The sequence below is a fragment of the Oncorhynchus clarkii genome, chromosome 33 (genome assembly GCF_045791955.1).
Source record: "Oncorhynchus clarkii lewisi isolate Uvic-CL-2024 chromosome 33, UVic_Ocla_1.0, whole genome shotgun sequence".
NCBI lineage: Eukaryota > Metazoa > Chordata > Actinopteri > Salmoniformes > Salmonidae > Oncorhynchus > Oncorhynchus clarkii.
Window position 1 is genome coordinate 8,539,126 of NC_092179.1, and position 21,789 is coordinate 8,560,914.

General features: G+C 44.1%; 2 protein-coding genes and 1 non-coding gene across 5 annotated transcripts in view; 1 reads left to right on the forward strand and 2 right to left on the reverse strand.

Annotated features, from left to right (window-relative positions):
- The window catches only part of LOC139392792 (pyridine nucleotide-disulphide oxidoreductase domain 1), a 783,634-nt gene that overhangs the window by 80,821 nt on the left and 681,024 nt on the right, over positions 1-21,789 (forward strand). The gene's annotated exons all lie outside the window — the stretch shown is intronic.
- LOC139393326 (solute carrier family 25 member 3-like) lies at positions 12,694-18,964 on the reverse strand. 3 transcript variants are annotated; one of them, XM_071141894.1, is made up of 8 exons: positions 18,756-18,964; positions 18,160-18,296; positions 15,882-16,012; positions 15,336-15,515; positions 14,919-15,100; positions 14,059-14,231; positions 13,580-13,690; positions 12,694-13,179 (listed from the first exon to the last, which is right to left on the reverse strand). In XM_071141894.1, the coding sequence occupies exons 2-8, from the start codon at positions 18,278-18,280 to the stop codon at positions 13,019-13,021; spliced, it is 1,059 nt and encodes a 352-aa protein (XP_070997995.1). In that variant the 5' UTR covers positions 18,281-18,296; positions 18,756-18,964; the 3' UTR covers positions 12,694-13,018. The 3 variants fall into 3 exon arrangements, with proteins under 3 accessions (XP_070997995.1, XP_070997996.1, XP_070997997.1); XM_071141895.1 differs by lacking the exon at positions 15,882-16,012 and adding an exon at positions 17,020-17,144 and having other exon boundaries at positions 18,756-18,939; XM_071141896.1 differs by lacking the exons at positions 15,882-16,012; positions 18,160-18,296 and adding an exon at positions 17,020-17,144 and having other exon boundaries at positions 18,756-18,791.
- Positions 14,439-14,671, reverse strand: LOC139393349 (small nucleolar RNA SNORA53). The gene has a single exon (XR_011629780.1). It is a non-coding gene; the product is annotated as a small nucleolar RNA SNORA53 (small nucleolar RNA).

A 21,789-nucleotide genomic window follows, 5' to 3' on the forward strand; every position in this document is an offset into this window, starting at 1 on the left:
ACTTTGTCAAAGCAACAAAATATCTACGGCTTCAAAATGATGGTGAAACCTGGAGAAAACGTTGGGGTTAAAAGGGTTACAATCTTCCTAGAACAGAAGGGACATGTAAAAAATGCTGAATTTCGGCACTTTAGCAAGTCTTTATTCATATAAAAGATCTGATCTGTTGAATTGTCCATGTGATCTATATTAAATGGCACTTCGGTTCAAATTCAATATTGGTGCATGTTTCTTGGAACGACCCACCACAATATTCTCCTCCCCGTATGATCCACCTCCTTCTCACCAAACTCAAAAAGTCCTGACACTTGTTCTAAATGAATGCATCTAATACGATGTGCAAGTGAAGTCATCCTCTGTCATACTTCTGGGTCCTGTCCCCTAATCTTTTCAATAGGCTTGATGACTATATCAACAAATTCATGAAAAGGCACGTATGTATTTCGTGCATTCGGAAAGTATTCAGACCCCTTCCCCTTTTCCACATTTTATTCAAAAATCGATTAAATCCCCCCCCCCCCATCAATCTACACACAATGCCCCATAAAGACTAATCAAAAATAGTTTTTTAGAAATTGTTGCTTATTTAAAAAAATAAAATATTATTTTTTTAAATGAAATGTCACGTTTAAATAAATATCAAAACCTTTACTCAGTACTTCTCTGCAGATCCTCTCAAGCTCTGTCAGGTTGGATGGGAAGCGTTGCTGCATAGATATTTTCAGTCTCTCCAGAGATGTTCGATCAGGTTCAAGTCCGGGCTCTGGCTGGGCCACTCAAGGACATTCAGAGACTTGTCCCGAAGCCACTCCTGCGTTGTCTTGGCTGTGTGCTTAGGGTTATTGTCCTGTTGGAAGGTGAACCTTTGACCCAGTCTGAGGTCCTGAGCATTCTGGAGCAGGTTTTCACAACGATCTCTCTGTACGGAGTTCCAGTTTAGCATGTGAATGGAGAAGAAGCTCGTGGACGAGGCTCCTACGCATTAGATAATTTTGCCAAATTTGTACTTTGCATTCCACTTTCTTAAATATCATATTTGATTGATGAGTTTGTAAGTTACCTTTTTGATTCAAATGTCACATGACCTGAGGAGCAGAAGACCTGTAACTAACGTTTCAACCGCAATGGCAAAAGTGCATGGTAATGGCGGCGACTCCAGTCCAACTGTAACAGAGCCTCATGCGGTCACACTCCCCACAGATCTTCAGAACCTGCGTACGGTTCTAGTCTCAGAAATTACAGCTACCATTGCCACTCAGCTCAAAACTGCCATCGATGCTGTTCTGGCCCCCTTCTCCACCTTCCTGGATGGTGTCCGAGCCGCTGCGGATGAACAAGGCCGCCGAATTGATGGCTTTGAACATGACCTGTGTGACTACAGTGACCGCAAGGTAGCACTTGAGAAAATGGTCGCCGTCTGAGCTCTGAAAACCAAAAGCCGATTGACAAGACCGATGACCTGTAATCCAGTTCTCGCCGTTGCAATCTTCGTGTTGTTGGTATACCAGAGAAACGTGAAGAAGGGGAGTCAGTTAAGTTCGTGTCAGAATTCTTCACGGATGTGCTGGGTCCGGTCATCGTTCCGTCACCCCCGAAGATGGATAGAACCCACCACATTGGCCCCTGCCCAGTGGGCGGAGACGACAACTCCAAGCCTAGAGTGTTTATCGTCCATTTTCACTATTACCATGACAAGGAGCGAATCCTCCAGAGGCAGGGCAGAGACCAGCTACACTTCTGCGGATGCAAGAACTAAATTCCTCAATGTGAAGCGCAAACTGCATGAGAAGAAAGTGAAATTCTCACTCTGCTTCCCTGCTCGTCTGCACATTGAACATGCAGGGGGGGCCTCCCGGGTGGCGCAGTGGTCTAAGGCACTGCATTGCAGTGCTAGCTGTGCCACCAGAGATTCTGGGTTCAAGCAGCCGGCCGCGACCGGGAGGCCCATGGGGCGGTGCACAATTGGCCCAGCATCACCCGGGTTAGGGAGGGCTTGGCCGGCAGGGATATCCTTGTCTTATCACGCACTAGCGACTCCTGTGGCGGGCCGGGGCGCAGTGCATGCTGACCAGCTCGCCAGGTGTACAGTGTTTTCTCCGACACATTGGTGCTGCTGGCTTCCGGGTTGGATGGGTATTGTGTCAAGAAGCAGTGAGGCTTGGTTGGGTTGTGTTTTAGAGGGCAAGGAAAGCTATTAAGTGCTTCCAAGACTTCTAGTTTTCCCAACCTGGCCTCTAAATACTCTTTGCCTCCATCTCACTCTTTCCGTTACCTTCAAATTAGGCATTGTATCACCTCCCAATTTTCTGTCTTCCCAGCTCCACCCCCTTGCCAACCCTGGGATGACATATTGACTCTATTACTTCGATAGAAAGCAGTCATTTCTCAGATCTATCTGTGTATTTTGTCATTGGCCGAACACTCCACCAACAAAATGAAATCTGCTTGGGAACGGGAAATGGGTGTTGAATTTACACAAGAGTGGTGGGATGAGGCGATTAATGAAGTACACTCCACTACATTTCCACTACATCTTGTGCTCGTCTTGGTCTCATACAATTTAAGGTTTTAAATAGGGTGCATTTTTACAAATCCAGATTGTCTGACATCCACATGTAAATGAGGAGTGTGATAGATGTCATGTCTGTAACGCCCTGACCCGGAGTGCTACGCAAGTTATCCAGTCCAAGCAAGTTTGTCTAAGGTTTACTGATCACTTATTTCTGTTTTTGTATTTTTAATCTGTATTGAGATGTTTGTATATCCCCCCTCATATTCTTGATTGTTTATTTGTTGTGAAATCTCTGTAGAATTGTTGTTTCCTCGGACAGAAGTGAGGTAGGGAAGGGACTAGGGGGGGGGGGGGGGGATCTCTCTCTCTGTACTTTGCTCCAGTCATCTTTGCCTCAACCTGCCACTGAAACATCCCCACTGTACGATGCTGCCACCACCATGCTTCACCGTAGGCATGGTGCCAGGTTTCCTCCAGACGTGATGCTTGGCATTCAGGCCAAAGAGTTCAATCTTGGTTTCATCACACCAGAGAATATTTTTCTCATGGTCTGAGAGTCTTTTGGTACTTTTTGGTAAACTCCAAGCGGACTGTCATGTGACTTTTACTGAAGGCCTGATTGGTGGAGTTCTGCAGAGATGGTTGCCCTTCTGGGAGGTTCTCCCATCTCCACAGAGGAACTCCAGCGCTATCTCAGAGTGACCATTGGGTTGTTGGTCACCTCCCTGACCAAGGCCCTTCTCCCCCGATTGCTCAGTTTGGCCGGGCGGCCAGCTCTAGGAAGAGTCTTGGTGGTTCTAAACTTCTTCCATTTAAGAATGATGGCTGCCACTTGGTAACCTTCAATGCAGCAGAAATGTTTTAGTACTCTTCCCCAGATCTGTGCCTCGACAAAATCCTGTCTCGGAGCTCTATGGACAATTCCTTCGAACTCACGGCTTGGTTTTTGCTCTGACATGCACTGTCAACTGTGGGACCTTCAGATGACTTCAACTGATTTTTTTGGCGAGCTCATTAGAATAATTCCTAGCATGCCTTACAACTGTAAATGTACATTTACGTGTTGGCCATTTAGCAGACGTTCTTATCCAGAGTGACTTCAGTTAGTGGATTCAACAAAGGTAGATAAACAACCACATGTAAAAAGTAACAAAACGTTTCTGTAACCATTACAGAGAATTCCATTGTAGTTAGTGGTGACATTAGTATAGAGTGCGCTGCCAGTTTTGGAACTGATTAAAAATCTCACACATGAGACCGGTGGGAGCATAATGTTCCCTACTGAAATCATTCCAAAGATTTGGTCAGTTCTGAAATGTTACATTTTCTAAGTACTTTCAACTGTATAGGAAGTTGATATAATTTAACATTTTAAGGCAGCTAGATTACAAACTTTAAGATAAAACAACAAAAAGTTAGGTTTTCCTGACTATCCAATACTTCCTCTCCACTTCATAGTTTGTCAAAACAACTTGAGTAGCTTTGTTAGGACACAAAAAAATCAGTTGAAGCACATTTATTTGTTCACTCAAGTTATTAAATCCAACTTGTCAGTTCCACTTACTTTACTAGGTTTAGGTAACTTTAGATTGCGTTAACTCAACACAAAATCCAAATTGTACTTAAAAATGTTAAGGCAGCCAGGTTATAAACTTTTTTAATTTGACAAAAACATTTTTTTTAGAGTGACAGTAAATCTTTATCATTCCCGCGCAGTGTAATGGGTTCTATTTAAAAAATATATATTTAACCTTTATTTAACTAGGCAAGTCATTTAAGAACAAATTCTTATTTACAATGACGGTCTTTGGGTAAAGGGCATAGTACGATGATGTAATATTTCAAGGGTCTGAGGGTCTCCTATTGTAACTACTGCAACAAGTCAACTGGAGAGAGAGGAGTGATGATGTCAATGAATCCAGACAGTGGAAAGATAATAGACACTGGCTGTCTCCTATACAGACCACAACCTGCCGCTAGGATGTTTACTTTGGCTCAGTGCTACCTTGTTTGTCCTCCCATTTGTCATGTGTTAGTGTTCCCAGGATTTTGGGTGGATATATATGTATATTTTAACATAGGCATATGGTAAACCTACTAAGGTTTCGGCGTTCCATTTCACTGTGTTCCATTCCACTCTGTTATATCTATTCCACTGTCGTCCAATAGATTCATTTAACTGAGGGGGTAAACTCATGTATCACATACTGTATTAGATGGCTATTCTCCCTCCCTCCCTCTCCTGATGTTACTGCAATCCTATGAATCTCACACATGAAGGCATGGCACCCAATGGGGTTTAAGTCGCTCCTACTTACTCAGCCAATGAGATGAGAGGACACTGATCCTGCTAAGGACTTCCAGTCAGCTGCAGCAAGGGCATAGTGTGGTGAACATGCAAGCAGGGAGTGTGTGGTGTGGTGCAGCAAGTTATCTGTCTCGCTCTGTCTCTGTCTCTCCCTATCCCTACACCTCCCTCTCTCCCTGTCAGATATCCTTATCATCACACACAGTGGGTACGTGTGACCACTGGGCACAATGACACATACGAACAGTCCAGTCACGCCATTTACAAGAAGGTCATGAGCAGTAGCGATGCTTGTTGTAATGTGAGGCACTTGAGATTAAGAGATTTGGTTTAAATGTATCCCCCAAAATATTTGTAATGAATTTAATGGGAATGGGACATGTGACAGAAATGGCCAACCTCTGTATGGCACCAAGCACAACTAGACCAGTGTTTCCCAACTCCAGTCCTCGATTACCCTCAACAGTACACATTTTTGTCGTAGCCCCAGACAAGCACACCTGATTCAACTTGTCATCTAATCAAGCCTTCAATGAGTTGAATCAGGTGAGTTTGACCAGGGCCACAACGATCATGTGTTGTGTTGGGAGTACTCAGGGACTGGAGTTAGGAAACACAGTACTACACACACTCACATAGGCATTACTGTATGTAGCCAAGCAAATGCTCAACTATGTGCTATCTAGTGTTTGTATGTTGGAAAGTCACTGGGCTGAGTCCTCATACTGTTTACCCAGCAACATTATCAGCGATGACCTTCATCATACGTGTAATGGATTGGCACTGCAGTGAATGTGTAGACTTAACTAGACTTTGCATCCTATGTGCACCAAGTTATCAGAGTAGAACCAATTAGATTCAAGACCAATAGTGGTGACCAGGTGTAGGCCTATAACAAACTCAGCTATCAATTGTGCATAGTAACAGAACTCTGGTTTTTAGTTATCATTACTGTCAATGCTGTGTTCATATGCCATGTATTGGGTTGAGTGCCAATGTGTACACATCATTTGATTTCCAAGGGTACTACTCTTGACCTCACTGGGTCACAACCACATTATAATTAAGCAATAAGGCCAGAGGGAGTGTGGTATATTGCCAATATACTACGTCTAGGGGCTGTTCTTAAGCACGACGCAACACAGATTGCCTGGATAAAGCCCTTAGCCGTGGTACATTGGCCATTACCACAAACCCCTGAGATGCCTTCTTGGTATTATAAACTGGTTACCAACGTAATTAGAACAGTAATAGTACTTTGTCATACCCATGGTATACATTCTGATATACCACAGCTTTCAGCCAATCAGCATTCAGGGCTCTAACTACCCGGTTTGTAATCTCTGACCAATCAGCTACATGGATAATTAGAAGGAGCTAGCATGTGACCAATCACACTCCTTCTAAATGCTTTTGAACATTGACGGGATTCAATTAATCTGGCATGGGCGCTCGGGTAAGCGTGTTTTGCAAAGGGTGAAAGTTCATTGCATTCGTTTTGGAATCGTGCTGCCTCCAGGCACGAGCCAGGAGCCTTAAAACAAAAGTCACATAATTAAAGGGATACTTCGGAATTTTGGCAATAATGCCCTTTGTGTACTTCCCTAGAGTCAGATGAACTTGTGGATACGTCTCTGTGTCCAGTAGGAAGGATGTTGGAGGTTGTTTTGTGATCCAATACTAACTAGCATTAGCACAATGACTGGAAGTCTAGCAGAACAAGGCAGTTAACCCACTGTTCCTAGGCCGTCATTGAAAATAAGAATTTGTTCTTAACTGACTTGCCTAGTTAAATAAAGGTCAAATATATATTTTTTAAAAGATACCCATAGACTTCCAGTCATTGCGCAATAGCTAGTTAGCAACTTCCTTCAAACTGCATGCAAAGACAATAAAATTGTATCCACAAGTTCATCTAAATCTGGAGAAGTACGTAAAGGCCCTCTTTGCCAAAATCTCAAAGTATCCCTTTGGAGTAATGAGCAGGATTCTGTGTTATCACATGCGAAAGTGATTGATTTTTGATAAAAACACTATCTGCCTTCCCAATGAAAACTAATTTGAAAATTCAAACATATATTTTCTGGGATCGTGATGTTGTATGTTTCTGGACAATGCACCATGCTGACAACATGACTGAGCAGCGCAGAATACTGTTCCATTTGAGAAGGGGACTCCTCCTTCACAGTTTTTGCCCATTCACGTAACGGGCCATAAACCGGTTCCCCGGGGCTCAGCATAATCCAATTCGTCCAATAATAGCCATTGTTCCTTCTAATAAAGGACACGAGTCAAAACTGACCCTTCAAAAAACACAATTGATAAACAGATGCGATTTTATTTATTCTCTAATTGTGAATGGTTAATATCAATGTTTTCAATGTAATAAAGGACAATTATTTTTGCATTCACACTTTGGACAACTGATCTCTTTCTTGGACACAGTCCCTGAATGTGTATCACACAACTATGTATATCATCACGTGTGAATAGTAGTCAATAAGAAAAACAATAATCACATGATACACCTCAATTTTTACCTCAAGTTTCCCAAACAGTAACTCATTGTTTGCTATTAACCTTCATACTACACATGACAAAGGCCCATGAGGCCATGGCTTCCCTACATGGGGAACACGGTGTCATTTCGGCTACACAAGACTCATGCTCAGCCCACCCCTTAACTCAACCCGGCTTTTGTGACACAGGCTCCTGTTTCAGAGTGACCTCCACAAAACCAGCACAAGGACAGAAACACAATGGAGTGGGGACACACACTTCTGCATGACCGCACACACATTCACACATGCGCACAACACAGAGGAGAAAGGATGTTAATATGAACTGTTTTCTGTGCTGTGGTCAGCTGTGGTGCCGTCAAATCATGAAGAGACAGCGATAAGTGCCCGATAGAAAATAGTTCCAATATCACCAGGGCAGGCTTAGACTATTTCCAATATCATGTGTTCCAAATCTTTTTTCCAAAGTGCTACCTTATAGTAGTAGTCTTCAGTTCCGCATTGGATATCTTCAGTTTTATCTTCAGTTGCATTATTTTAAAAAACACGTCAAGTTAGAAGTGGAAAAACATTGGCAGGCCTGTCTCTCTGGGGATTGGGAGAACTGCCACTGATGAGCTGCAGCTGTCGCCACCTCAGTAGTCCACAGTGATATATATTACCAGGGTAAAAATAGCAAACCGAGCGTGTCCCCATCAGCAGCCATTCTTTTAGAGTTTACACAACAAGATGATGTTCATTTGAGGAAATGTGTGTTTATTCTATTTCACCGAGCCATTACGTCACGTCCTTCGATTGTATTATTATGTATCCTGTACATACGACTAATCCAACTCGAATGGATGGCTAGTTATCTATGGCAGTACTGAGAATCTCTGGAATGTTATGTTGCTTGAGGTGGTAGGTAGACTTGCTATGGACTTCCCAGGACTAATGGATGAAACAAGTGTAGACATGATACATTAGGCTACATAACACCAAAAGTAATATAGTTAAGAAAGGACAACATTACTGACTGAATGAATAATTCATACCATGATATCAATACTTGTACAGAGACATTTCTGAATTTCACACTTTTGGGAGAATATTCCATGCTCAGCAACACCCCCCCCCCCCCCCCAAATCAAAATCAAATCAAATTTTATTTGTCACATACACATGGTTAGCAGATGTTAATGCGAGTGTAGCGAAATGCTTGTGCTTCTAGTTCCGACAATGCAGTAATAACAAGTAATCTAACTAACAATTCCAAAACTACTGTCTTGTACACAGTGTAAGGGGATAAAGAATATGTACATAAGGATATATGAATGAGTGATGGTACAGAGCAGCATAGGCAAGATACAGTAGATGGTATCGAGTACAGTATGTACAAATGAGATGAGTATGTAAACAAAGTGGCATAGTTTAAAGTGGCTAGTGATACATGTATTACATAAGGATACAGTCGATGATATAGAGTACAGTATATACGTATGCATATGAGATGAATAATGTAGGGTAAGTAACATTATATAAGGTAGCATTGTTTAAAGTGGCTAGTGATATATTTACATAATTTCCCATCAATTCCCATTATTAAAGTGGCTGGAGTTGAGTCAGTGTCAGTGTGTTGGCAGCAGCCACTCAGTGTTAGTGGTGGCTGTTTAACAGTCTGATGGCCTTGAGATAGAAGCTGTTTTTCAGTCTCTCGGTCCCAGCTTTGATGCACCTGTACTGACCTCGCCTTCTGGATGATAGCGGGGTGAACCGGCAGTGGCTCGGGTGGTTGATGTCCTTGATGATCTTTATGGCCTTCCTGTGACATCGGGTGGTGTAGGTGTCCTGGAGGGCAGGTAGTTTGCCCCCGGTGATGCGTTGTGCAGACCTCACTACCCTCTGGAGAGCCTTACGGTTGAGGGCGGTGCAGTTGCCATACCAGGCGGTGATACAGCCCGCCAGGATGCGCTCGATTGTGCATCTGTAGAAGTTTGTGAGTGCTTTTGGTGACAAGCCGAATTTCTTCAGCCTCCTGAGGTTGAAGAGGCGCTGCTGCGCCTTCTTCACGATGCTGTCTGTGTGAGTGGACCAATTCAGTTTGTCTGTGATGTGTATGCCGAGGAACTTAAGACTTGCTACCCTCTCCACTACTGTTCCATCGATGTGGATAGGGGGGTGTTCCCTCTGCTGTTTCCTGAAGTCCACAATCATCTCCTTAGTTTTGTTGACGTTGAGTGTGAGATTATTTTCCTGACACCACACTCCGAGGGCCCTCACCTCCTCCCTGTAGGCCGTCTCGTCGTTGTTGGTAATCAAGCCTACCACTGTTGTGTCGTCCGCAAACTTGATGATTGAGTTGGAGGCGTGCGTGGCCACGCAGTCGTGGGTGAACAGGGAGTACAGGAGAGGGCTCAGAACGCACCCTTGTGGGGCCCCAGTGTTGAGGATCAGCGGGGAGGAGATGTTGTTGCCTACCCTCACCACCTGGGGGCGGCCCGTCAGGAAGTCCAGTACCCAGTTGCACAGGGCGGGGTCGAGACCCAGGGTCTCGAGCTTGATGACGAGCTTGGAGGGTACTATGGTGTTGAATGCCGAGCTGTAGTCGATGAACAGCATTCTCACATAGGTATTCCTCTTGTCCAGATGGGTTAGGGCAGTGTGCAGTGTGGTTGAGATTGCATCGTCTGTGGACCTATTTGGGCGGTAAGCAAATTGGAGTGGGTCTAGGGTGTCAGGTAGGGTGGAGGTGATATGGTCCTTGACTAGTCTCTCAAAGCACTTCATGATGACGGATGTGAGTGCTACGGGGCGGTAGTCGTTTAGCTCAGTTACCTTAGCTTTCTTGGGAACAGGAACAATGGTGGCCCTCTTGAAGCATGTGGGAACAGCAGACTGGTATAGGGATTGATTGAATATGTCCGTAAACACACCGGCCAGCTGGTCTGCGCATGCTCTGAGGGCGCGGCTGGGGATGCCGTCTGGGCCTGCAGCCTTGCGAGGGTTAACACGTTTAAATGTCTTACTCACCTCGGCTGCAGTGAAGGAGAGACCGCATGTTTTCGTTGCAGGCCGTGTCAGTGGCACTGTATTGTCCTCAAAGCGGGCAAAAAAGTTATTTAGTCTGCCTGGGAGCAAGACATCCTGGTCCGTGACTGGGCTGGATTTCTTCCTGTAGTCCGTGATTGACTGTAGACCCTGCCACATGCCTCTTGTGTCTGAGCCGTTGAATTGAGATTCTACTTTGTCTCTGTACTGGCGCTTAGCTTGTTTGATAGCCTTGCGGAGGGAATAGCTGCACTGTTTGTATTCGGTCATGTTACCAGACACCTTGCCCTGATTAAAAGCAGTGGTTCGCGCTTTCAGTTTCACACGAATGCTGCCATCAATCCACGGTTTCTGGTTAGGGAATGTTTTAATCGTTGCTATGGGAACGACATCCCACCCTCCCCTGTTTTTTCAAACAGCAGTAGCAGCCGAGTACATCTGAGTCATTCCTATTTGAAAGCACAAAATGGTTACCAGGTTATACAGAGGTCACCAAGGGGTTACAGAGAAATGGGAATCCATATCCCATGACCACCCCCCCAACCTCAGCAGACCTGAGCTCCAGGTACGCAAACACAACCCACATTTCATTTCCTGGAAACATTGCTTCTATTGTGTCTGCTGCTTTCAGAGAACGGAAATGTGAAAACCCCATTATTAAGAGCAACCAAATGGATTATAATGACATGGTTACTGAGTCACAATGCCGTCCAATTAACATTGGGAGGCCGTCGATGTGATGCCTCGGGTTCATTGTGCCGCATGCGAGATACATTAGATTCCCCAGAGCCTTAGGCAGTTCTGCTCACCTCCTAGCCCTGCACCTATTTTACAAGACAGAATGACGCGGGCAACTTTGTTTTTCTGATAGGACGCATTTTTTTTTATAAATGGGGTGATCCTCTATCAAGAGACAGTCATCAGATAAGAGCATCACTAGGGAGAATAATTGTTTGTGTTTAACAAAGGAATAGGGTGCCATTCTGACAAACGCTGTACATAGTATATAGCTCCCTCTAGTGTTCATGTAGAGATCATAAACAAATCCTGCACCTGTTTCTATTTCTGAGGGTAGAGCTCCACATAATACCCACAAAACCTAGCGGTCAACAAGGAAATGGTTCGTGTCATTTTTTCTACCATTCATTTTTCCCTTAGGGAATTTTAGAAACATGTCAAATAAGGGCTGTTTCATCCTGTAGGCTTACCCTAGCGTGACGTTTTGGTAACCATGTACAGTAAACGTCTCCCGGACAAGATGGCTTTTATCAATATATTCAGCTCTAATTACTCAGATCCAGAGATGCTATTTAGCATCAAAGTAGACATGCAAGACTACAAATCCCTGCAAGCTCCTGCACGTAATCGCTAGCGGACACGTTTGCTAACAGCTATTGTGTCATTTTAAAACTTGCACAAGACAATTCAGAATTGTCCATTTAAAGAAATGTAGCCAATTTAATTACTACATTTAGCTAACATTAGCTGGTAAATCCAGCGATGCTTACCTTTGCCTCAAATCTAGTCTCGTCCAGATCATGGCATTTATAGTTCTTTATGATAGCAACATTAGCATTTCAATTTGTGTGTGTGTGTGTGTGTGTGTGTGGGGGGGGGGGGGGGGTGTAAATAAATTGACAAGTCACCTTCTCCTAGAGGTTTACACATCTAAACGGTCACTCCAGGGTAAGCCTACACAAAACACAGCCCTTATTGTTTCTAGTTGGACTTTGAAGCCACCCTGAAAACAGTCAGGCAGCTTAAAATGTGTATTATAAACTGGGTGGTTCAAGCCCTGAATGCTGATTGCCTGACATCCATAGTATATTTAAGCAATAAGGCACGAGGGGGTGTGGTATAAGGCCAATATACCACAGCTAAGGGCTGTTCTTAGGCACGACACATTTCGGAGTGCCTGGACATAGCCCTTAGCCGTGGTATATCAGCCATATACCATAAATCCCAGAGGTGCCTTATTGCTATTATAAACTGGTTACCAGCGTAATTAGACCAGTAAAAACAAATGTCATACCCGTGGTGTAGTCTGATACACCACAGCTGTCAGTCAATCAGCATTCAGGACTCGAACCACCCAGTTTATAACAGACTGTATACAACAGGTAAGACAAAACATGTACTGCCCCAATTGTGCTGGTAACCGATTTATAATAACAATAAGGAACCTTGTGGCCACGGCTAAGGGTTGTTGTATTCTTAGCCGTGGTATATTGGCCATATACCATCCCCCGCGCCTGATTGCTTAAGTACCCCAATACCCAAATTATTTTAATTGCAGTGGAAAACTTCAAGAATTAAAACCGGACATGTTTCAGAGGGAATCATTTATTTAAATAATTATATATAATTTCCACATAACTAATGGACATGATTCAATAAAACCAGACCATGTTTCTACAGTACATATACTCTCATAAACCTCAGTGCAGAGGGGGAACAAACATGGATCCCTTCCTTCCGGTCTCTCTTTCTCTTAAATATACATGGAAGGAACAGCCCTGGGCCTGGAGAGGAGCAGCTGCTTTAGGAACATAAATATAGAAAACAGAGCTGTGTGCTGCAGCCAGGGTGGTGAGGTGTGAGTTGAGAGGGGGGTCCCGGAGATGTCGGGAAGGTGGGCTTTTGTTAATTTTTTTACTCAGTGAGCCCCAGCTTCTTCTTGAGGGACTCTGGCATCTCGGGGGGAGGGGGACGGGGCAGGCGGAAGTAGACCTTCACGGAGTCATAGATGAACCACTGCAGGGCCGTCAGGGTACCGATCATGATGATACGGGCAACCAGGCCCTTCCACACACCTTAAGAGGGGGAGAGAATGGGAGAAGGGATGTTTAGGGGAGGTGTTTGTTGGAAGTGTATAAATAAATTACATCTGCTTTGTTGTTTCTTTGAGCAGGCCAAACACCCAATGTTGGACAGTTATATATGCAAGAGAGAAAAAAATTAAAAACATAATTCAGTAGACTGACTATACAGCAACACAGGAGCGCCCTCCAGAGGTGGATCTAAGGAGCGTGTTGTTGGAATTGGGAATTAAATAAATCACACCCACCTACCCCCCCTCTCCCAGTAATCAGAGAGGATTTGATTGGATAAAGTAACCCGAGGTACCAAATCAGTTTCACAAATCACATCCGTGATAACTTTGAGGAAGGATGCATTTCCTAAGTAAGACAAGCCCTTCGGTTGTCCACTCACCTTTAGGTCCGAGCTTCTTGAGCACTTGGGCAGCAGTGCTGCCACTCTCCTTGTTCAGTACAGACACCACTGAGTCCGCTGGGTGGGACACGATGGCACAGAACACACCAGCTGCAGCGGACAGACAAATGCTCAGCACACAATCCAAAATAGGCCCACTATACCATCAAACAGAAGCCTGGGTCATCTTTGCTAGTCACCAAATGGAAGAAAACTGATTGAAACAGGGAGGGACAACTACCTGTACATGCACAATAAGAAATGCTTATTTTCATTTTCTGTTGCAAAACATTTTGCTATGGTGTGCACTAATGAATACGACCCAGGTTTCTCTGGGTAGAAGTTGGGCCCAGATCTAGGATCATATTACGCTTCCCACAATCCTAACCTTAGTTATTACAAGGACTACACAAACCGGACTTTAGGTGAACTACTAGACCTAGGGCCACCTTCATCCTATTTCCTGTGGTACTACTCACCGATGTAGCCGGCAGTGAAGGTGACGATCAGCTGTTCGCCCTTTGTGCACTCAGCGCGGGGTTTGGGCACCACATGTTTGTAGAGCAGCTCCACAGTCCTCTCAAAGCAGGCAAACTTCATCATGGTGTAGGGGATCTGCCTCATCCACAGGGGAACCACACCCTTGTAGAACCTGAGAGAAAGGAAGGGGGGTAGGGAGAGAAAGAAGGAAGAATGTCAGTTCCAAGCAGGCAGATCAGAGTTCTCGTTCCCTCTGATCAGAAACCATAGGTGAAAGCATATGGTGGTCACTAACTTTCACCAGACAAGAGTGTAAAAGAAGAACAAACTGTTAGACTATCCCAGCACAAACCTGGAAAACAACATTAGGGTCTATGGGATTGTCCATCCCCCAGCATAGCTGCACTGGTAGGGTCCCACCAGGGAAACTGAGGGTTGCCAGTGCAGCAGAGGTGCTGGGAGGCAGGTAGACTGCTCTCACACACCAATGACTCAAGCACCTCCAACTGTACAGCCAAAAAGCTGCTGAGGGCCTCCAGGCTGGAGCTGCAGCACTCAGACAACAGCATCAGCACAGGAGTGCCCTCCAGAGGTGGATCTAAGGAGCGTGTTTGGTGGTAACCTCTCAAATCAGCTATGCAGAGCAATAATGACTTCTGTAGGCTTACATTCCATACCAGCCAAGAAACACCCAATTAATGTATTCAAGGCTACAAGTTGTATCAGATTTGTTTCACCTAGTGTAGGAACAAAAGCATACACACGTCGTAACTGTCCATGAGCAGGATTGAATACTTTCCCGGGTTATACAGTCTCCAAAACAAAAACTAATAGACCACCACAAACACAATCTACTCACGCCCATACTCCCTCCTCTGCGAACATCTTGGGAGCACACTGTCTGAGGTTGTTGGCGTAGCCGGGGCAGGTCTGGATACGCACTTTACACGCCTCCATGGGGGCCAGGGCAATATCAGCGAAGAACTCTGCACTGGCAGACGCAGCCAGGTACAGGGATGTCCTCCACAGGTAGGTGTTCTCCTGTTAGATGAGAGGGGGCGAAGTCAGCTGTGGTCCTGTGTAGGCTAGCAACACCAAAGTCACGCAGGGATTAGTCAATGTAAGCACTCATTGTACTGTACTTGGATAAAAGCGCCTGCTAACTAGCATGTCATTTATGATTGTTGGTGGGTGAACGAGTCCCTTTAAAACACTGTAAACCAGGGAATCCAACCGTGTTAGTTTCTACCCACATTGGTTACTACCCCTGACTGACCTCTCCAAGCATGTCGCTGTAGAAAATCTTGAACATCTCATAGAAACCAAACTTGCAGAGACCCTGCATGGAGTAGCCGATGAATGTAGGGGCCCAGCCCTTAGCCAGCCCTCGGGCTCCATCCTCCTTCAGTGTGAGGGAGAAGCCTTTGCCAATGCTCTTGTACTTGTCAGGGTCCACCTAAGGAAGAAAAAACAATTGGTTAGCAGAGAGTCAAAGGAACAATGGGCTATGGGCTGAAATCTAGGTAATTTTATCTAAGGTTTCAAGGCCATGTTTATAAAAATAAAAAAAACTAGCTAGGTTACAGGTTGTGAACTAGGGGGTTATCCAGATTAACATGACTAGTTATAGCTAGTGATTTATCTAATGTCTGCTAATCTACAGGAATCTTCCACCCAATCACAAATCTAGTTTTCCCACCCAATTTTTTCTTCATCTATTCAAGTGCATAGGAATTAAGGGTACATTTGGGATTGGGCACCTTTCCTTTCAGGAGCTATGGAGGCCTTCACACAGCAGGCAGCTACAGGGGGTACCACAAACCTGGATGCGGCACTTGACAAGGTCGAGGGGTACAACAGCTGTGTGTGTGAGGCCGCAGCTCAGGATACCCCCAAAGCCACACAGGGCATAATACTTTGTTGAGCCAAATTCACAGCTCACATCTGCAGAGTCTGCAGCAAAAAAACAAACAATACATGCCCAACATGCAGTCACGACACATGCAACACAGGACAATAATCACCAACAAACATGCCACCATTACATTATAACACACCAGGGAATGAGCCAGTTAAAATTTCAAACACTTGTGAATCAGGGTTCAGGTAAATTATTTTTCAATTCAGGAAGTTAACTGAAATTCCAATTTACCCCAATGCTTCTCTGATACGTTTATTTTAATTTTAAAATTTGAATCAGTTTACAGTGTACTCCCTGAATTGAAACTGACCTCTGATTGTGATTTTAAATTGATTATTATATACCCAGGATTTATTTCACTCATTTGATGAAGTAATCGTAAAACAGGGTTAAAAATCGTTAAAAATCTGTAAAAATAAAATAAAAATTGAATTCTAACTTGACTCAAAATGTCTAAAAGGTTTTACAAAAAAAGAAAATATTGTTGAAGCATGAGCTGTATAGTTAGCTAAAATACATATAGCTTGCATAAATACATGCATCATTTATACTTTAGTCAATTTAAAGCTAGGAATAATTCCATTGAGGTGTAAATTACTTGGGCCTTTGGACTAACTTAATAAAGCTATAGGCTAAATTCTAGCAATGCATAGCTGCACTTTGATCATGTTATAAATAGCAGGGTGACATTTCTGAAAACATTTTCCCATTGTCACTCCTGACCTTTCAGTGACCTACAAGTCCTTCAGCTTTGGATTGAGAAGGGGAATGGTAGCAGGCAGGGAGGTTCAGGAACACTGGTGATTGTGAATCACACACTTACCATGCGATGTGGGTCATTCGAAAATATATTTTTTAAATCAGGTGATCAGGTGGGATAAAACGTGAGGTTGAACAATGACAATGATTCCACCACAGCTGCACAAAACCGGGCTGCTTGATACATCCATTCTCCCATGCAAACTAATGCATTTCAGACAACAAAAACATGTTAGCGTGTTGGGTTTTGAGTGGCACCAGGCCACAGGGTTAGACAGACCTGCATTCTGCATTTGACCAGATCGAGGGGCACTAGGGCAGCATGTGTGGTGCCACAGCTGATGATGCCACCAAACCCACAGAGGAGTAAATACTTCCGTGAGCCAAACTCACAGCTGTCTCCCTCTGAAGAAAGAGTCAGGCAATACTTTCAAAATGGGGACTTGATGTTGTTCATTAGAAAAGTGGTAATAAGTAAAAGCAAACTGCATCTTCACTAGGCTAAAGGGCAAATACAAGTGGAGCTTAATTGTGTGTGTCCTGTCCTATGTCGTCTGCATAGGCCTATGTCAAAGGTGCAAAGAGCCATGCACACATGGAACATTTACTCCCTGTGAGGGCAGACTCTTGTGCAACAGGCAATGTTCTAGCAGAGCAGACTAGCTGTATAACTAATCAACCAACCAGCACCGTATTAAGGCTATAAAAAGAGGACACTGGCCAGCAAACTCTAAAACTAACCAAAAGCCTGACCCAAATATGTCACCTTTAGAACTAGGCTGGCTAAACCGTAAAAACATTCCATAGAAATGTTTCAAGCGACAATGAAAAACAGCAATAATATTGCAATGGTCAGAATATAACTGAGGGGTGGTTGAAGGCCATGCTTTACGTTACAAAAAGGATAGCATTTCAAGTGATCCTAAATCTAGACAAAACTTGTCACACTTATCCGAATTGAGAACCAATTAAATGCCCCCGTCTAGGGGTCAGACGCATATCATTAGCCGGTTGGTGTGCTAGAAAGCAATACACAGACATTTGCCTAACTACTACTTTGCCCTTTTGAGTTAGAGGCCTCTCACCTTAGTTTTAAACAGCGATTGAGGGAAGACATGAATTCAGTTCAGATACCTGCGGCATATTTCAAAGTTTACATTTGCCCTTCCATGTCCTCCATAGACTAGGCCTAGCCTGTCTTTGACATTCCACATTTAATGACAGTGGCTAGATAGCGTTAAAAGTTTGACCAGCTATCGTATCTATTAAATAACACATGTTGATATCTATTAAATATCACATTAATAAAATTGGTATCTCGTCTCATCATCATTGATTAAGTTGGCTGCGTACTTGCTCGCTAACTAGCTACATGCTAACTGTACTTGTTAGCTAGTTAGCATGCAGAACATTGGTTTACCAGCGATTGCTGCGGCAGCGAGGTTGCGGCTCTGTTTGGGCTCCTCGGTTTCTTGGAGGGAGAAGAGCGGGGCGTTGAAGGGATTAGCCCGGGACAACTGTGTTAGTGTGGTCGGATACATGATGGCCAAAACCGGGCTGTAGAATGAAAGCGAATGTTAGCAAGCTAGCTCACTACAGTACCTTGCTATAGAAACACGATCAGCAGTAACACAGCTCAGCTGACACTGAGAGCAGGCTAGGAAGGGGGTTGGAATGTCACGTGAACATGTAGCTATAGTTTGACATGCAGATAACATGGAATGGAAATGCAAACCGTTTCCATCATGTTATTGTTGGTGTTAGCTAACGAGCTATTTTGGCAAGTTAGCTAAATTACTTATAATAACTTATTTAGCAAGCTCACTACTACTAGCTAGTGAGCAACTGATTAGCTAGCTTTCCCAAGGTGGAACAGTTGCACAAGACAAGCTAGCAACATAAAACATTCTAAACGTCCTAAACACAGCGTTACAGTAAAGACAAGCCTTAATATTCCCTTCTACTGTAACATTTTAAATTCGAATTATGTTAGATATTGCATAGTACTCCACTCACTCTCTCCGTGTCTTAAAATGGCGCCTCCGCTCCTACTGCAACCGGCGGCTCACAGAGGCCGAACGTCCTCGCTATAAATGAATTTGTCCTTCACGGAGAAAAGTGGGAGAGACCTTCTGTGTTCTGTCCTATCGGGGACGATATATGGAATGACAGTGCGATCAATCAAAATGTGGGGTCCAATCACGAAACAGGACGTTCCTAAACCTTCAGCGCTATCGTAGAAGTACAAGCTCTTTAAATTTGGTTTTAGAAGTGACAGTGCCACCAACCACATGGAAGACTAAACAGTTGATACATGATGGAGTGCTGTGTGCCATATAAAGACAGTGAGTGATGGGGAAAGAGAGAGGTAATGTAAACATATGTTTCCCAGGCCAATAAAGTAATTTGAATTGAATTGAGAGGGGGGAGAGGCAGAGAGAGAGAGCGATACAGAGAGAGAGAGAGGTGAGAGTAAGAAGATTACTATGCCTTGGCAGTCAGCCTATTCTTTGCCATGGTATTAATCTTGGCCTGTGGAGCAGGGCAGTCTTCCATCCCTGCAGGTCAACAGTGTCAGTGCAGTCTTGACTTTTGCCGCATTCACGTTCTAGTCGGAACTAGGAAAATGGTTATAGTTATACACATACCACGCTCAACCAGTTAGCAAGTCAGAAATATCAGAATGCCCTAGTTCTGAGTAGCATGTGAAGCTCTTATCAAATCTCTGAATGATTGGACCAGTTTAATAAATATGAAATCAGAGAGCCACAGAGAATGAGAACCACAGAGAATGCCTTCATGCCTCTACCACAACCTATATTTAACAATGATTTGGCAAAGGTCAGTCGGTAGGCAGCTCAACCCTGCTTCTGGCTGACTGTGTGTAGGTGTCTGTGTGAAGTTAAAATTAGCATCAGGGTCCTATATAGAGTGCAATAGGTGAAACTATTCCTGATTTCCACTCTGGGCTAAGTAGAGTGTATTCAGTGGGGCCTGTATTTTATCATTGACACCATTACAAAAAAAAATTGCCATCAGAATGCATTATAACTGCAGTACACTGACGTATAACTGCAGTTAGAGTGCAGTATAACTGCAGTACAGTATATTGCAAATAACACTATGTTCAAAATAACACTGTTTTTTTTTACTGCAGTACTTTTGCAGTGTAAGTGCAGTATAACTGCAGTACACTGCTGTTATTCTGCAATTACTGCGTCCAAAATACCAGTCGACTGCAGTCACTGCATTTTCACTGCAGTTTCAAAACGGCAATCTTTTTTTGTAAGGGCAGGCTCAGCTCCCCCTCTGCAGCTAGAAAGTACTGTTGTAAGAAAAATACTGTAGCTATTTTGGAAAGGCTGCTCTAAGGAGTGCCTCAAGGCTCCATCCTCAAACCTCTGCTTTTCATTATTTCCATGCTTCCCCTGAGCCCGATCATCTGCCACTATGGTCTCAACATCCACTGCTATGCGGATAACTCCCAGATTTACATCCACACCAAACCCGCCTCATCTCTCTACCCCGTCTCTGATCAAATATCAAGGATATGAAAACTGGATGACATCCTATCTACTCAAACTCAACAGTAATAAAACAGGTCATGCTGCTGGCTCCCAAGGCTCTCCTCAAGAAAGTGGGAGACCTCGTAATGTCCATCAATGGCTGTTCCATCTGCCCATCATCTGTGGTCAGAAACCTGGGTGTCATTCTGGTCCCACTCTCTCCTTTGAGCCCCACATAAAATATATCACCAAATCCGCCTTCTTCCACAATCACTTGGTACATCACGTCTGGACTAGAGGCCTTCTCGGGTCCAAAACTGAGGACCCGTACGGGCCCGATCATTTTTTAAAGGGGGTGCCCGAACCTGAATGAACCCGCAGACAAATAGACCTTAATATGTTGGCTAGGCCTTCTATAAGTCAATAAATAAACCTTATTGGTGTAAAATAAATATCTTACAGGCTATGCAGAGCTGTGGTTACATACAGTGTATTCAGAAAGTATTCAGACCCTTTGACTTTTCCCACAGCCTTATTCTAAAATTGATTAAAATGTTTTTTTCCCCTCATCAATCTACACACAGTACCCCATAATGACAAAGCAAAACACCGGTTTTTAGAAATTTATGCAAATGTATTAAAAATAAAACATGTAAATATCACATTTACGTAAGTATTCTACTCAAAACTCTGTTGAAGCACCTTTGGCAGCGATTGCAGCCTCAAGTTCTCTTGGGTACACCTGTGTTTGGGGAGTTTTTCCCATTCTTCTCTGCAGATCCTCTCAAGCTCTGTCAGGTTGAATGGAGAGCATTGCTACACAGCTATTTTCAGGTCTCTCCAGAGATGTTCAATCGGGTTCAAGTCCGAGCTATGGCTGGGCCACTCAAGGACATTGAGACTTGTCCCAAAGCCACTTTTACATTGTCTCGGCTGTGTGCTTAGGGTCCTTGTCCTGTTGGAAGGTGAACCTTCGCCCCAGTCTGAGGCCCTGATTGCCCTGGAGCAGGTTTTCATCAAGGATCTCTCTGTACTTTGCTCCGTTCATCCTTCCTCGATCCTGACTAGTCTCCTAGTCCGTGCTGCTGAAAAACATCCCCACAGTATGATGCTGCCACCACCATGCTTCATCTTACGGATGGTGCAACGCTTCCTCCAGGCGCATTAAGGCCAAAGAGTTCAATCTTGTTTCATCAGACCAGATAATCTTGTTTCTCATTGTCTTAGAGTCCATTAGGTGCCTATTGTCAATCTCCAAGCGGGCTGTCATGTGCCTTTTCCTGAGGAGTGGCTTCCTGGCCACTCTACCATAAAGGCTTGATTGGTGGAGTGCTGCAGAGATGGTTGTCCTTCTGGAAGGTTCTCCCATCTCCACAGAGGAACTCTGGAGCTGTGTCAGAGTGACCATCGGGTTGTTGGTCACCTCCCTGACCAAGGCCCTTCTCCCCCAATTGCTCAGTTTTGGCTGGATGGCCATTCTTCTTCCATTTAAGAATCATGGAGGCCACTGTGTTCTTGGGGACCTTTAATGCTGCAGAAATGTT

Coding starts and splice junctions, on each gene's coding strand:
- LOC139393326 (XM_071141894.1), bottom strand. CDS start 18,280: ATGTATCCGACCACACTAACACAGTTGTCCCGGGCTAATCCCTTCAAC. Junction 14,232..14,918: donor GCAGAGGAGGGAGTATGGGC/GTGAGTAGATTG, acceptor CCTTTCTCTCAG/GTTCTACAAGGGTGTGGTTC. Junction 13,691..14,058: donor CTTCACTGCCGGCTACATCG/GTGAGTAGTACC, acceptor TGTCCGCTGCAG/CTGGTGTGTTCTGTGCCATC.